This window comes from Drosophila serrata, unplaced genomic scaffold (assembly GCF_035046125.1).
Source record: "Drosophila serrata isolate PLE 108 unplaced genomic scaffold, ASM3504612v1 contig_295, whole genome shotgun sequence".
NCBI lineage: Eukaryota > Metazoa > Arthropoda > Insecta > Diptera > Drosophilidae > Drosophila > Drosophila serrata.
In genome coordinates this window covers 59,720-76,102 of record NW_028257193.1, presented here as the reverse complement: position 1 = coordinate 76,102, position 16,383 = coordinate 59,720, and the positions used below count along the sequence as shown (strand labels likewise).

Sequence of the window (16,383 nt, the reverse complement as noted above, 5' to 3'; positions counted from 1 at the left end):
CGCCTCCCACACTCTACCGATAAATAGCCAGAAAATATTCTTATTGACCATTTAAACATTTGTATAAAATATGCATGTCCCATAAATGGAATTGACATTACAAGCATTTTGGTAGATGTTTCATCAAAATCCGTTCAGCCGTTCAAGAGAAAACATCCCTTTTTCATTTATTTCCATAAATGTTCATTCGAAGAATAAATATATCTGGCAGCACTGTCTGCCTAAAATTAAGTCACTTTGATTTAAACATTATAATAAAACTTATGCAAGCTGAAGATCGTACCATTAACGAGGTCGCTATTCTGAACATTTTGATCCACGTTTCATCAAAATCCGTTCAGTCGTTCATAAGAAATCTCGACTTTTCCATTTATTTCCTTTTATGTGCCAGCGAAGAATAAATATATCCCGCAGCCCTGCCCGCCCAAAAACCAAGAAAACTTTATTTTAACTTTATGGTTAAACCTATGCAAAAGGAAGACTGTCCCATAGACGGCATCGCAGTTCTGGACATTTTAGTCTATGTTTCATCAAAATCCGTTCAGTAGTTAATGAGAAATCCCGACCTTTTCATTTATTGCAGTTGGGTACCAGGGGTGCATAGTCATACCTCCTTTGTATATAAATTAGAAATTCAAATGTTAATTTCTCCAAAACGACTGAACGGATTTCGATGAAACGCCTACCGAATTGCTTAGAATAACGATATCATTAATTGGGCAGACTATTAAATGTTATTTCGAAAATTTGCTTTTCAAGTCTGGTGCTTCGATGCCCTTGCTTTGTAATATGATTTCAGGTCAAAAATTTGCAACGCAGTGAATAAATTATTTCCGACCCTATAAAGTATATATATTCTCGATCAGCATGAACAGCCGAGTCTATCTAGTCATGTCCATCTGTCTGCAGTCACTTTTCTTAATGTTTTATTCAACAATTTGCTATTTTTATTTAATTTGGTATTTTTCGTAAGATGGTTCCATTGTCTGGTTCAGCGAGTGGTTCTCTGCTGGTTCCCATCTAGTTCCATTTTCATAGTTCGCGCCTAAGCTATCAGCCCAAATACACCACCCACTGTTATTCGATATTCTCGAAATCTGCTGGTTAAAAACAATTAAAATTTTCACAAAATATTCGTTAATCTTCCCCTAGTAATCCTATATACCGTGCATATGTCTAAGCGTTCGTAAATCGAAGTTATAAGCCATACAATGTTGGATGCCCCATTTTGTATGGAGTCGACCCCGAGGTCAGATCACTGTTATTCGATTTGATCAAAAACTGACGGTTTGAAGAAATTGAAACTTGGTAGGGTAAAACTACAATAAATGTCCTTCATATTGTCATATCGGGTATTGATGCACACGTTTGATTATCCGAGATATTAAGAAATCCGTGAAAACACGATTTTTCACATGCTTTTTGTAATATATCCAAATGTCAAATAGTTTCAAACCCAGTAAAAAAGAATAGTAAATTAATTTTTTAGCATTTAACAAATGTGTATATAACGTTCCCAAGAAGTTTATGTTGTATAAACTTTGCAAGGGTTAATTTTATTTTTTTTATTGGTCCCCTTTGTTTTATAATAATAATAAGGCATTAATCCAACTAAGTTTCTCGTTTTACAATGTACAAGAAATTATACTTTAGTTGCTACATTATATTTCCTATTTGTACAAAAACGGAATATAAAATATTCCTCAATATAGAATACATGTAGTTACACCATGTTCGTTTAAACAGATGTTTTTATATTTTTTATTTTATTTATATTAAATTAACATGTAGCATAAATAATATAGAAATCTTTATTAATGAACATCTTCTGTTCGTTTTCGTGCTCTCGTGTTCTCAAAAAAGAGCGTTACGAGAGAAGTTCTGGTAAATTAAATAAGAGAGTTAACAGAATTTAGCGAATGAAATTAAAAAAAAAGAGAGTTAACAGAATTTTGCGGGTGAAATGAAAAAAAGACAGTTAACAGAATTTTGCGGTGGAATGAAAAAAAGAGGATGAACTATAGCAATTAGAGGTGGTCCGCTAGACCTGTTAGGGCTGCACAGTCGGTGATATTATTATCGATACTATCGTAAATCTGTGTGTCATGACAGCTGGCCACACTTAAATATGTCATGGATCGCTCAATGCATCGTCGTTGCCAGACTGCACAGTGAGCTGGGATTTTTCCCCGATCTTTGCTGTGCAACAGGTTTATCAGATAGCAGCTTTCCCCTGCTGAATGCATCTGGAAATTGCATGAATCAGCCCCGACCAGTTATCCCGCCCACCAACCAACGAGATGAGTGGCGCAGAAACTGCCGAGGCAGTGGCTCTGGCCCAGGACCAGGCGAACGGAAATAGGACCAGGTCGCGATCCCACATCGATGACACCATGGCCATTCGACTGCTGCCTCTGCCGGTGCGTCACCAGCTCTGTGCCCACCTGGACGCCCTGGATGTGTGGCTGCAGCTGGCGATGGCCGTCAAGCTTTATCCGGATCAAGTGGAGCAGATAAGCAGCCAGAAGCAGCGGGGACGGTCTGCGTCGAACGAGTTCCTCAACATTTGGGGTGGGCAGTACAACCACACCGTTCAGACATTGTTTGCTTTGTTTAAGAAGTGAGTATAAAGGCGATAAGAAACACTACGTTGGATTATGAACACCGTTTGCCTTACAGATTGAAGCTCCACAATGCCATGCGGCTGATTAAAGACTATGTGAGCGAAGATTTGCACAGGTACATTCCCAGGAGTGTTCCGACCATCAGCGAGCTGCGTGCTCTGCCGGATTCCAGTGCCAAGGTGAACAATGGCCCGCCCTTTCCCTCCTCCTCCGGTGTTAGCAACTCCAACAACAATCGGACCACCACGACCGAGGAGATTCCTAGTCTGGAGTCGCTGGGAAACATTCACATCAGCACGGTTCAAAGGGCAGCCGAATCCCTGCTTAAGATCGATTATTCTGAGCTGGAAATCGCCACAGATAACTGGTGTCCCGACAATCGACTCGGACAGGGTGGATTCGGAGAGGTTTATCGAGGCGAGTGGAAGCAGCTGGACGTGGCCATAAAGGTGATGAACTACCGCAGCCCCAACATCGACAAGAACCAGGTGGAGCTGCAACAAAGCTATAACGAGCTTAAGTACCTCAACACCATACGGCACGACAATATTCTGGCACTGTACGGTTACAGCATCAACGGCGAGAAGCCCTGCCTGGTCTACCAGCTGATGAAGGGCGGCTCGCTGGAGAATCGTCTTCGGGCGCACAAGTCACACCAGCCATTGCCAGCTCTAACCTGGCAGCAACGGTTCAGCATCTGTCACGGCACAGCCAGAGGCATCTACTTCCTGCACACAGCTCGTAGCACTCCGCTTATCCACGGGGATATCAAGCCAGCGAACATTCTTTTGGATCAGTGCTTGCAGCCAAAGATCGGTGACTTCGGACTGGCGCGGGAGGGTCCCAAGTCTATTGATGCAGTGATGCAGGTGAAAAAGGTATTTGGAACAAGGATCTATTTGCCTCCAGAGTTTCGCAACTCCAAGCAGCTTAGCACAGGCGTGGACGTGTACAGCTTTGGCATAGTGCTGCTAGAGGTATTTACTGGACGACAGGTGACCGATCGGTTGCCCAAGAACGACCTGCAACAGGATCTACTGCACTACGTCAAACAACACTGGCGGCAGAATCGCACCGAGTTGCTGGACAAGCACGTTGCGACGCCACTGGGCGAAGAGTTGGACATGTGTATGTGCGCCATAGAGGCGGGACTGCACTGCACCGCTCTGGATCCGCAGGATCGTCCCTCAATGGATGCAGTACTCAACCGCTTTAAGCCATTCCGCAATGATTTTTATTAGCATTTCAGTGACCTAAGTTATTAAGTGCCTTATGTTATTGTTTTATTGTTGTATACCTGCTTTTTATATGTAACTCGAAGCACTATAATTAATCGTTACAATATTCTCCAAGGGTTGAATATATGTATGCTCAATCGAAATGTAGTATATAAAGCCCCATAAATCCACAGAATTCGCTCCTGATTTTTAAGTGCCTTGAAATGGTGTCGGAAAGTATGCTACAAAATGTAATACCTCTAAAATCTAAAACATGAATTGTTTGGTTTTTGTATTGATTCTAGCGTCATTTCGGTTACTACTCTTTCCTTTTCGTAACACAAACACAGCAAAATAATACCGTTTTTATTCGATAAGAAGGATTCCGGCTACCATAATCAAGTCGACCATATTTCATGGTTTTTAGTTTTTATCAAGAGCAAATTTTCCATTTCGAGAATCGAGATCCATCAGGGACAAGGACAACCCGCAATGAATTTGAAAAATTCCAAGTTTTACAAGAGGATCCAGGAGCTGCGTCACTTCTCAAAGGAGAAGGTACGCAAGGATAGGGAGAACAGGACGCGCGTTTCCCGCGCTTTGAAAATGGCGATCTGTGAACAGCCCTGCTCGGACAGGGAGTGGTTCAGCTCGGAGCGCTCGCCCTCGCCGCCCCCAGCCCAGCCCATCTCTCCGCGTCGACGGATCAAGAAGTATAGGTCCCCCAAGAAAAAGGCTGTCGGAAAGTCGATGGGCAACCTGTCTCCCAACTACCGTCTGAATGGCGGGCAGTGTTCCGGCCGCGAGAGCCCCAAGCCAGGGCTGATGGCGTCGGCGGAAGCCAAGCTGAATGGCTTCATACAGCTAAACAACAAGCGTTATCGCGTGGAATGTCCCACTCGGGTTGCGGCCCCACTCGGTGTCAGCCACAACCCCGAGCGTTCCAGGTGAGATCTCTCACGCACTTTGTTTGAAAGTTAAGACTGATGCTCAGTCCCTTCTAATCGCAGCGATACCAAAAGCACCATCTGTGTGGCCAATTCCCGCTACGGCATGATCGGCAAAATATCCAAGACTCTGGGATTCAAGCTGGTCAAGGAATCGAAACTGTGGAACATCTTCTGGTCGGACTCATTTCCCGGTGTGGAGCTGTTCAAGAACATGAAACGCTTCCAGCAGATCAATCATTTTCCGGGTATGATCGAGATCTGTCGGAAGGATCTGCTCTCGCGCAACCTCAACCGGATGCTTAAGTTGTACCCCTTTGACTATAAGATCTTTCCCAGGACGTGGATGCTACCTGCAGAGTAAGTTTTTTATTTTTATATGTAAAAACTATCTTCAATTTCCTTAATTTCTCTACTTAACATAGCTATGGAGACGCCATGAATTATGCCCTAACTCACAAGCGAACCTTCATCCTGAAGCCGGATTCTGGGGCTCAGGGACGTGGCATTTGGCTGACAAATGAACTGAAGTCGATTGGAGCTCATGACAGACTCATCTGCCAGACGTACATACATAAGGTAAGAGAAGCACCCATATCTTTGCTACAAGTAATACCTTATCTTTAAATATGTAAAGCCACTCCTCATCGATGGCTACAAGTTTGATTTGCGTGTTTACACGCTGATTACTTCCGTTGATCCGCTACGCATCTTCGTGTACAACGAGGGATTGGCCAGATTTGCTACCAATAAGTACGTTGAGCCCACGCCTGGGAATTCAAATGACCTTTACATGCACCTGACCAACTACTCCGTCAACAAGCGAAACTCGCACTACGAGCTGTGCGACAACGACGACTGCGGCAGCAAGCGAAAACTGAGCGCGATCAACAACTGGATGAGACGGCACAACTATGACGTAAACGAGTTCTGGACCAACGTGGACGACGTTATCATTAAGACGGTGTTGAGTGCTTGGCCTGTTTTGAAGCACAATTACCACGCCTGCTTCCCGGGACATGACAAGATCCAGGCCTGCTTCGAGATTCTCGGCTTCGACATTCTAGTGGACTGGAAGTTGAAGCCCTACATCCTAGAGGTGAACCACTCGCCCAGCTTCCACACCAATGAGCAGGTGGACAGGGAAGTGAAACGCCCACTTATCCGAGACACCCTGAATCTTGTCAGCACTGGGCTCGTGGACAAGAGGCAGATCCTCAGGGAGGATCGCAAGAGGGTCAAGCAACGACTGCTTAAAACCAGGGGAGAGCCGTAAGTAGAATCGAACTGGTGCCTGCAACGAATACGGTACGAATTTGCTTCTTCCTCTATCCCAGGGCAGTTCCCCGGGCTCGTCTTTATGCAGGTTCCGCGTCTAAGGCCAAAATAGATACCAATCTCGGCAATTCAGAACGGCTGGCCAACTGTAATCCCAAAAAGATTGATGCAGAGACCGAGGAAGAGGGCGCTCTGGCCCGGCAGGTCGCCTGGGAGGACAGCCACATGGGCAATTTCAGGAGAATAATGCCGCCACCAGATGCATCGAAGGGTGACTATTACACCCGCTTCTACGGGCAGACCAATCAGGTGTCCATTTTTGCTGAAACGGCTGCCAGCAAGAAACGGGAGGATCTCGCCCGAAAGATGCGCCTTCAGATCGAAGAGAAGAAGGCCAAGCAGGAGCAGATGCTCAATGGGCGACCGAAGCGAACGCGCCTTCTGCCGCGAGCTGTGCGTGAAAAGAACCGGATGACCCTCTTCCGGATGAAGGAGAACTGGACGCCGGGCTTTATTTCGGATGCGGAGGAGCGCCTGCGCCACACTTGGCTACACTCGCGCACGGAGTCCATTAGGACGCTTAAGATCACGGAAAATGTAAGTTAAACAGAACTCAATTTTAAGAAGAATAAAAAAACGGTTAAGTAAAAATGTATAGTAAACTTTTGAAGACCATTTTAAATCTATTCCATCTTTTTGCAGATCTATACCTCGCTCTATGAGTCCGGTCACTTGACCAACACAGACATGATCGTTTATCCCCATCTCTACCACAACCTGATAAACGGTTTTGACATCAGACGAATCCATCCATGAATTTCTGCATTTCGAGCACCACTCCTCTTGTACGTAGATGTGTTATAAAATTTATTATCAATTCGATTGTAATTGGAAAAAGGACGGAATTATTTCATCTTTAATTGAAGCCCAAAACCCGGAATGCAGAAGTTCAGATGATGGTGATTTTTTTGAGATTTGATTCCAGACTTTACCACTTGAAGTACCAGAGGAACATATTGTACTTTAACAACACAACAGTTTGATTCAAAATTCTTCCCCAAATGTATGTAATAAACTAAATACTTTGAACTATACATTTTTAAATTAATATTTGTTAATCATATGGCTTAAAAAATAGTTCTCAATATCTTTGTTTTTCTTATTTATATTTTAATTATAAACACTCATTATTAGGACCAGTAAACATATACATATCTTTCAACAAATACTTCCGATGCTAATTTGTTTAAAGCTTTTTATAGAGTAAATGCAAAATAAACACCAGTTTTGTTTTAAAGAAAGCTTTTATAGTGAGTAAATACTGATATATTTTTTTTAACAATATATTTCCGACAGCGTTATTTATCAATAAATGGTGTCAATTGAGTAATTCAACCTAAATTGTATTCGAAATTCCGAATTTTCTGTTTAGATTGGAACCGCGACTGCCTCGGACTGGCACTCAACTTTAGCTTGATCCGCGTAAATGTGTGTACATATATTTGGCAGTCTGCCCGTCCGGCAAACAAACATCATAAACATTTTGAGAGTACAGAGATCGAGCATCGAGAGCACATCCCCATATACTCGATTGAAATTGTATTCGACTGAAGAGAGGGAGCAGAGCACTGAGATCAGTCGGACCAAGGAGCAGGCACGGACCAGTCCACGCCCCAGGCAGCCGTTAATTAAGTTCGCGAAGAAAAGTTGTTTTGAAAATCATACAACTTTTAATATTTTCCAAATACTTGCGGCATGTTTAAAGTGTCGCAGGAAATGCGCCTGAATACCCAGGCGGCAGCTACCACCGCCTGCAGTCCCGGTGGGAGTGGTGCTCTGGAGGCCCTTAGTCCGGAGGAAGGCGGTATTTTTGGACGCTACCAGCGCACGCCCGATGCGGGTGAGTTGAGTGCCCGATGGCGGCTATGAGGAAGTAAACATCGAAATAGCTATTTATACACACCCCCGCCTTGCAGATGCCTATCCCGCAGAGCCGCCCCGGGTTTATGTGGCACCCGAACTGACCGATGCCGGCAAGGTGCAGCTGCTCCACTTTCCCAGTGGCGCGATGAGGGTCAATAGCTCGGTGGGCTTCGTCATCAAACGGAACGGGGTCAAGGGGAACTTTGAGGTGCGCGTAGAGGGTCCCAGTGGGCAGCCCATTCAGCCTGTCCAACAGCAGCAGCTGGATCCGGAGCGCTTTCAGATCGACTGCCAGTTGGCAGCCGGAGCGGGACTCTATAAGGTGCACATCAAGTGCAATTCAGTTACGTTGCCCAGGTCGCCGTTCATCATTGTGGCCATAGCAGGCCTTGCAGACTCTGTGGAAGGGAAGCCAGCGAGCTCGACAGGTATTTAACTTAAAAACTAAAGATTTATTTGAATGACCTACATATTTTTTGCCAATCAGTCCCCATCTTGGACTCGGATGTCAGCAAGGTGCACAGTCGAGGCCTGGGTCTTACCCACGTCAGTCTATTGGAGCGCAATGAGTTCACGGTGGACTGCAGCCAGGCGGGCAGCAACATGCTATTGGTGGGCGTCCTGGGACAGCGAGGCCCTTGCGAGGAGGTGGTGGTAAAGCACTTGGGCCGTAACATCCATCGCGTTACCTACCGTGTCTGCGATCCCGGCGATTATGTCCTAGTGGCCAAGTGGGGGGAACAGCACATACCGGGATCGCCGTTTAGCCTTACAGCGGATTAGGATTCGTAATCAATGTGAGTTTCCGGTTGTGTACGAGAACATCTGCTGACCTTGATTTGGAGCTATTTCTATGTCTTCTCTATCTTTGTATCCTCCGAGTGGTTCCCTGAGGGGATGTTCAGTTTAATGATGATTACGGAAGCATTATGGCTACTGGAACACGGTTCTTTTTAGCCCTGTTCAACGGTAATGACGTTGGCATTTGGAATTGATGCTGTCGTCGCCTCACAACCTACATATGTATGTATATAATGATGATGACCGGCAAATGTACGAAATGAAAATGAATACCAATGTTTACAGCTAAGATAAAAATAATAATAATAGTTAAAGTATGCATGCATAAAGTACATATTAAATAAAAACAATTTAATAATATAGTCTTTAAATGTGCCGTAAATTGTGTTTTTATATATACTTATGTAAGTAGTGTTTATATAATTGTACAAAAATAAATTTTGTGTGTAATTTTTTAGTTTTTTGAAAGCTCCTAGAAAAGGAATTGCTCATCTCTGTTGAGTTAAAGGGTAAAAGGTGAAAGGACTCAAAACGCGGAAGCCACACAATGCCTTGCTCTTAATGATGATGATGGGAAATTTATTTTCTATACTTTCACGGCCTGAGATGGAAAAAGTTAAAGCCAACAAATCCACGAACTTAGAACGGCTTTCTTTTAATGATATTCATTTATTTACAAACATATTTTCCCTTGCATGGTATTACAATTTTAGTCAGTGACTTGTAAAGATGTGAAGGGGTAATTTCCGACCCCATAAAGCATATATATTCTTGATCAGCATCGAAAGCTGAATCTATATAGCCATGTCCGGGCAAAAACAAATTTTTCGACATTTTTCCGATTTTTGCCAAAAATGAATTAAATGAATGAATTAAAAATTGCAAAAATTCGCCAAAAATCGGTTTTTTGTAAATATTAAGTGAAGGAATCACTTCCGACCCCATAAATCATATATATTCTTGATCAGCATCGAAAGCTGAATCAATCTAGCCATGTCTGGGCAAAAAATAAAATTTCGACATCTTTTCGATTTTTGCGAAAAATGATAAGGGGTTACATCATTAAAAATTGCGAAAATTGGCCAAAAATCGGTTTTTTGTAAATATTAGGTGAAAGATTCATTTCCAACCCCATAAATCATATATATTCTTGATCAGCATCGAAAGCTGAATCAATCTAGTCATGTCTGGGCAAAAAATAAAATTTCGACATCATTTCGATTTTTGCGAAAAATCATAAATCATAAATCATCATTAAAAATTGCGAAAATTGGCAAAAAATTTAATCTTCTAAAATCTTAAATGGAGTATCCAGATTTATTAACCTAACAAAAACTAGCATAGAAAAGCTTTCCGAATTAAAATTAATGATTTTTTGGCTTAGTTATGAGTTTTTTAAACTATATTTTTTAACAAAAATTGTCTGTTTTTATACCCCTTTGCAGGATTTTATTATTTAAGTCAAAAGCTTATATTTGCACCAACAAACGCAGTATGCAGATTTGTTAGTGCTTTAAAAACTCGCACAGAAAAGCTTTCCGAGTTAAAATATATGCAATTTCGGCCTATTTATGATGTCCGAAAAACTTAGATTTGGTATAAAAATTGTCTGTTTTTTATACCTTTTTGAAGAATATAATTTAAGTCCGAAGCATGAAACGTAATGAAGAAGTCATTTCCGACCCCATAAACCATATATATTCTTGATCAGCATCGAAAGCTGAATCAATCTAGCCATGTCTGGGCAAAAAATAAAATTTCGACATCATTTCGATTTTTGCGAAACATCATCATTAAAAATTAAAAATTGTCAAAAAATCGGGTTTTTGTAAATATTAGGTAAAGGATTCATTTCCGACCCCATAAATTATATATATTCTTGATCAGCATCGAAAGCTGAATCAATCTAGCCATGTCTGGGCAAAAAATAAAATTTCGACATCATTTCGATTTTTGCGAAAAATCATAAGGGGTTACATCATTAAAAATTGCGAAAATTGGCAAAAAATTGAATCTTCTAAAATCTTAAATGGAGTATGCAGATTTATTAACCTAACAAAAACTAACATCGAAAAGCTTTTCGAATTAAAATTAATGAGTTTCTTAAAATATGATTTTTTTCAAAAATTTCTAAAAAATTTAGTATGTTTAAATGTTAAAATGAAATTGCAAAATATTTAATTTAATAAAAACTACCATAGGAAAGATTTCCGAATTTAAATTAACGTTGTTTTGGCTAAGTTATGAGTTTTTTAAACTTGAAATTATCAAAAAAAAACAAGAAAGGAAGCTAACTTCGGCACGCCGAAGTTTATATACCCTTGCAGATAGAACTTCTATGAATAGGAATCCATACAATATAAATTATATATATTTGTGTTAAAAAACAATGAAGTAATACCTGCTTTCATTTCATTCACCTATACATATTATATTTGCAGTTTTACATCCACAGATTTGCATTTTTCCTCTACATCAAACGATCGTTTGTATGGCACCTATATGATATAGTCGTCCGATTTTTATGAAATTTGCCACAAAATTTAAGACTTATATAAAATGGCTATACCTCAAATCAGCTGAAAACTAAAAAAGTTATAAATTTAATTGTATTAATTTCTCGATCGTTCCTATGGGAGCTATATGATATAGTAATCCGATTTTCATAAAATTTTACACAAAATTTTAGAATAATATAAAATGGCTATATTTTAAATTTGATTAAATTGTGTTGAAAACTAAAAATGTTATCGCCACCGCGATTGTCAGTCTTCCGACAACAGCCACCGCCATTCTCATTCCTCTCAAATTTCTCGATCGTTCCTATGGGAGCTATATGATATATTAGTCCGATTTTCATAAAATTTTACACAAAATTGTAGAATAATATGAAACGGCTATATCTAAAATTTGATGAAAATCTGTTGAAAACTGAAAATGTTATACTTATTAATTGAATTAATTTCTCGATCGTTCCTATGGGAGCTATATGATATAGTCGTCCGGTTTTCATAAAATTTTACACAAAATTGTAGAATAATATGGAATGGCTATATCTCAAATTTGATCAAATTCTGTTGAAAACTAAAAATTTTATAATTTTTTTGGTAAAACTTTTCCGATCATTCCTATGACAGCTATATGATATAGTCGTCCGATTCGGCCCGTTCCGACATATATACGAGTGAGAGTATATAGAAGACTAACTGCAAAGTTTCATTTAGATAGTTTCAAAACTGAGAGACTAGTTTGCGTAGAAACGGACAGACGGACAGACGGACAGACGGACATGGCTAGATCGACTCGGCTGTTGATCCTGATCAAGAATATATATACTTTATATAGTCGGAGGTGCCTCCTTCACTGCGTTGCAAACTTCTGACTGAAATTATAATACCCTGCAAGGGTATAAAAATAGTCATCTAAATACAACTTAGTTATGATCGATTTCCGGTTCGTTCCTAATTAAACTGAAAACTGCAAGAATATATAAACTAAGACTTTCCGAAGTCATTTCCCCTTCTTGTTATTTTTGTATGTATATAATTTGCTCTTTTAAATAAAATAGCTTTTAAAAATTATTACTTTTTCGGGACAAACATTTATAAATTATTATATTTTACAATGTGTATGCAACATTATTCTATTATTAGTAAAACACAAATATTTCAAGAATATTTTTTAATTGAAGTTCAAACTTCAAACTAAAGTACATATTTGTCAAAGACTTTGTTTCGGCAATTTCAATACATTTTTAGAAGATTATGAGTTGGTTTTCTTGCAAAACTTTAGTGTAAAAGTGTGTGAAAAGTTATAAACTTAACTTCCTCCAATATGGTTGTCACCATCGGTCCCAATTTCACTTCCACTTAAAGCTTAAATCCCTCAAAATGGGATAAAAATAAACGTATGAAATTCTGGTGACCTTGTTATTGGGCTTTCTGCTCCCCCGCCGCATCATCCACCTCGCCTTTTTCTGCCTCCGCGTTGCCCCCGCGTAACGAGACGATGTGCAATTTAATGATGATTACACCAAAGCCCGACGACTGTGGCAGCAACATTATCATTTTTTGTTATTTAGCCCGCTAATGACGTTCGCATTTGGGAGCTGGCGCTGTTGTTGCTGTTGCTATTGCTATTGCTGCCATCGTCGCACAACCTAATGATGATGATGATGACCGGCAAATACGTGTCCGTGTTCGCATCGGTTTGCGAGTGTGTGTTGTGTTATGCTCCAACAAAAGCGGCTTCTGGAGAGGAGGGGGCGGTTGATGATGATGAGCGATGAAATGCGTTTGCTTTGTGGCGCCCTAACGAGCCGAGCCTGGATTGGAGGCAGGGAATGGGAGAGGGCAAGATAAATCACAGATGACTGGCCAATGGACGTACCTAATGGTAGCAAAGAAGCATAACCCCGCTTGTATTTTCAATTTCCCACCTTGGCGCATTCAAGCTACAACGTTTTCGCTCCCGCCTATCTGGCAACGCCGCGCTGAGCGCACACACTAGCTGCACCGCTCACACCATGTTGCTCTTGGCGTGTTGCTGTCTTGCTCTCCGGAGAACATCATTATACTGCGCATAGGAGCTACGTTTTTCGTGTGTTTCCCTCTTGAAGATAATTAAAATTTAATTATTTGACTTATTATTAAGTTTTGTGGTCGCTGGTGACGCTGTGTGCTGTTGTTGTTGCCCCGCTACTGTTCGTGCATGGAGAGGAGCCTAGCCGCAGAATGCAACCGACGCAAGAAAATCTGATGTGAAGTACGTACGTGTGTGTGTGTATCTCAGGAAAGGGAAAAAGTTGTGCGTGTGTATTCAAGAAAAGTAACATCTCCCCCCGCAAGTTACAGCCGCACAATAGGCTCTCCCCATCCCCACATTGGCCAGCAAGTGCCAATGTCGTGGCGTTGGCGTTGGCGTCGCCGTCGTTGAGCATCTTCATCCGCATCTCGTATACTTGAATTACCGCTTCACTTCGATTCCAGCCGTCGTCGCATCCACTTCGTTCTCGCTGTCTCCTTCTGCCGAATGCGATTTACAACTTGTTTCGCTCCCACTATTTATATTTGTTTACCGTTCGCCTGGAGTGTGTGAGCGGCGGGCGAGAGGCAGTGCCGTGTAAATGTGTGTGTGCCGGCTTAATGATAATTGAATTATAATGACAGCATTATAGTAGGGCGCAGGCAAGTCATAATCGCGTTTGGGGGGCGACCTAGCCGCCCACTCGGCGACAGGAATATCAAACGGTGTTTTAAAGTTTCCATGAACACTTTGAAAAGTGCAATGAAATGGGCGTTATAGTGGCATATAAACAAATACATTCGAGTGTTATTTACTTGCTGTAGTGATAATCGCAGACGACCTTTAAAGTGCACTAAAAATTAGATATTTGAAGCACTTATTGTTCAGCATGGATATTTTGGAATAAAAACATTTTTTGTGATGGGAATAAGTACATACTTGCCTCTAATTTCTCGCCAAAAATTATAAAACAAGCACTATGCTATCGTACGATTCATAAATAAATAAATGAAGTAATCACATAACAAATCCTTCATTCGAATACACACCTATGAGAAACTGCTACCTTGATGTAATTGGTAAAATTTTGTTTCAAACAGCAGTATGCAGTCTATAATAAAATGTCGAACCATTATTAAATGACTTGGGATGTTCTTAAGATTTCACAGTGATTAGAAACGAACCCTTCCAAAGCTCAAATGATTCAAAATCCATGTATTTTGAGAGTTAATTACTTTCTTATATATATTTTTCTATAATACACACATTTCATTTCAGGAGTGGATGCATGAACATTATGCTTGTCTACTAGGATAAATCGCTTCATGTCCTGCTTCAGCTGGCAGACGAAGTCTGTTGGGCGAACCCAGTTGTCGGCAGTGAGACCCATGTGAAATGCCTGTAAGTGTGCTCCTCGTCGGAACCGCGACCGTAATGATATCGTGTAATAATATCTTTGGAATATATATCTTCTTCACTCCCGACAGTATGAAAAATTCAACAAAAAGCGTCGACAATGGGAGGATAGTGGTGTTCTGGAGCTGATCAAACTATGGAAAGTCTGCGCCTATGAGCTGCGCACCATTAAACGCAATGGCCATCTCTATGTGGCAATGGCCAAGCAGTTAACTTCTCTGGGTGTCCCTGTAACAGCTCTAGAGGTTCACTTTAAAGTCAACAATTTAACGCAGCGCTACCGTCAGGAGCAGAAGACCTTCGAAACAACGGGCATAATCAGCACCTGGAAGTTCTACAGTCAAGTGGATGATGTATTCAAGAGTCTGGCCGCGCACACCGGTTACAAGTGGGTTTTTATGCATAAAATCTGTAATATTTTGGTTAAGAGAAACTATCAAAATGCACAGACGTATTAAGAGTTCTTAGGACAACATTTCTCTTAACCTCTAAGCCTGTTAAAAGACCAGGTATTAATGTTTCTTATCACTTCGCAGAGACAAACGCATGACGAGTGCCTCTAATACTAGCAGTTTACCCTCTACATCCGAGTCACCAGTTTGGAAGAATCCAATGTCTCAGCAAGAGTTTAATAGTAACAACACGGAGGGGTTCTATAAGTAAGTACTACTAATCCTTAAAAAGTAATGCCAATAGAACTATCTTGTTAATAAGACGGGATAATGTATCCTTCAATTATTAAAATAGCATTTATCAATTTTATTATATCGTGGCTTTAAATTAATAATGTTTTTATTTATAGGACCGAGTACGGCATGCATCGGCACTTTATGGATCACTCCCAACCACCGCCTAATGCCGGCAGTGTGGACAACTTCATGGCCTCCTCGGCGGCCGTGGCGGCGGTGGCTGCTGCTGCCTCCGCCCGTTTGGCCGACAACAATATGGATCAGCAAATGAATGCGACTGCTGGTGGAAGCGGAGGTAGCGGCGGCGGTGGAAACACCAACGGTGGCGTGGCCAATTATCAGAAGATGAAAAAGTCCCATGAGGATTACGACAAGTTCGTGGACATTGTGAAGAACATCGTGGACACCCATAAGAGTACTCCGGACAAGGTGGATACCTTTGGCGACTTTATCAAGTCGTACATGAAGCGCTGGCCAGAGCGTCTGCAGGACGAGGCCATAAACCACATTACCAACTATGTAATTGTCAAGAATATGGAGCATAGCATGGTCAGCAGCCACAATCCGGAGGGGGTGAACAACCGACAATAACAATACAAGCAGGAGCCCAACAACTGAACGAGAGTTGTTGGACGAAGCAGCTCCATGAATTAAGCGGGACGGCAAGCGAGGATTACTTAAGGTGGCACGCAGTTACTTAACCGCATCTGAGTTGCAGCCAAGTTCATCATGGGACACACACAACATACACGGCATACAGTATTTTTTGTATAGTTAAAATATACAACGGAGTTTTAGTTCTCGTCGGTCGCGCTCCCTCGAAATCGAATTGATTTCGCTATCGGGGCGAGCGAGATCCATCGTACATAGAGATCCTAGCGAGTACATTACGTTTAGACACCATTTCCTACTGTTTAGCTGTAAACTATTATACATATAAATTAATAAATGCTTTAACGATTAT

General features: G+C 41.3%; 4 protein-coding genes across 7 annotated transcripts; all 4 read left to right on the top strand.

Annotated features, from left to right (window-relative positions):
• Window positions 1–2,078: 2,078 nt before the first annotated feature.
• Window positions 2,079–4,037, top strand: pll (serine/threonine-protein kinase pelle). The gene is made up of 2 exons (XM_020944075.2): window positions 2,079–2,620; window positions 2,680–4,037. The coding sequence occupies exons 1-2, from the start codon at window positions 2,301–2,303 to the stop codon at window positions 3,863–3,865; spliced, it is 1,506 nt and encodes a 501-aa protein (XP_020799734.2). The 5' UTR covers window positions 2,079–2,300; the 3' UTR covers window positions 3,866–4,037.
• Window positions 4,038–4,180: 143 nt separating this feature from the next.
• TTLL6B (Tubulin tyrosine ligase-like 6B) lies at window positions 4,181–7,160 on the top strand. The gene is made up of 6 exons (XM_020944073.2): window positions 4,181–4,788; window positions 4,852–5,148; window positions 5,214–5,367; window positions 5,426–6,060; window positions 6,126–6,663; window positions 6,769–7,160. The coding sequence occupies exons 1-6, from the start codon at window positions 4,334–4,336 to the stop codon at window positions 6,880–6,882; spliced, it is 2,193 nt and encodes a 730-aa protein (XP_020799732.2). The 5' UTR covers window positions 4,181–4,333; the 3' UTR covers window positions 6,883–7,160.
• Window positions 7,161–7,687: 527 nt separating this feature from the next.
• Window positions 7,688–9,240, top strand: LOC110177384 (filamin-A). Its single transcript, XM_020944086.2, has 4 exons — window positions 7,688–7,966; window positions 8,043–8,417; window positions 8,477–8,786; window positions 8,835–9,240. Exons 1-3 carry the CDS (start codon window positions 7,822–7,824, stop codon window positions 8,770–8,772), a joined length of 816 nt encoding a protein of 271 aa, XP_020799745.2. The 5' UTR covers window positions 7,688–7,821; the 3' UTR covers window positions 8,773–8,786; window positions 8,835–9,240.
• Window positions 9,241–13,083: 3,843 nt separating this feature from the next.
• On the top strand, window positions 13,084–16,382 carry LOC110177381 (uncharacterized). 4 transcript variants are annotated; one of them, XM_020944080.2, is made up of 5 exons: window positions 13,084–13,554; window positions 14,593–14,715; window positions 14,802–15,118; window positions 15,267–15,389; window positions 15,533–16,382. In XM_020944080.2, exons 2-5 carry the CDS (start codon window positions 14,710–14,712, stop codon window positions 16,008–16,010), a joined length of 924 nt encoding a protein of 307 aa, XP_020799739.2. In that variant the 5' UTR covers window positions 13,084–13,554; window positions 14,593–14,709; the 3' UTR covers window positions 16,011–16,382. The 4 variants fall into 4 exon arrangements, with proteins under 4 accessions (XP_020799739.2, XP_086693029.1, XP_086693030.1 ...); XM_086836903.1 differs by having other exon boundaries at window positions 13,350–13,976; XM_086836904.1 differs by lacking the exon at window positions 13,084–13,554 and adding an exon at window positions 13,571–13,917.
• Window position 16,383: the final 1 nt, after the last annotated feature.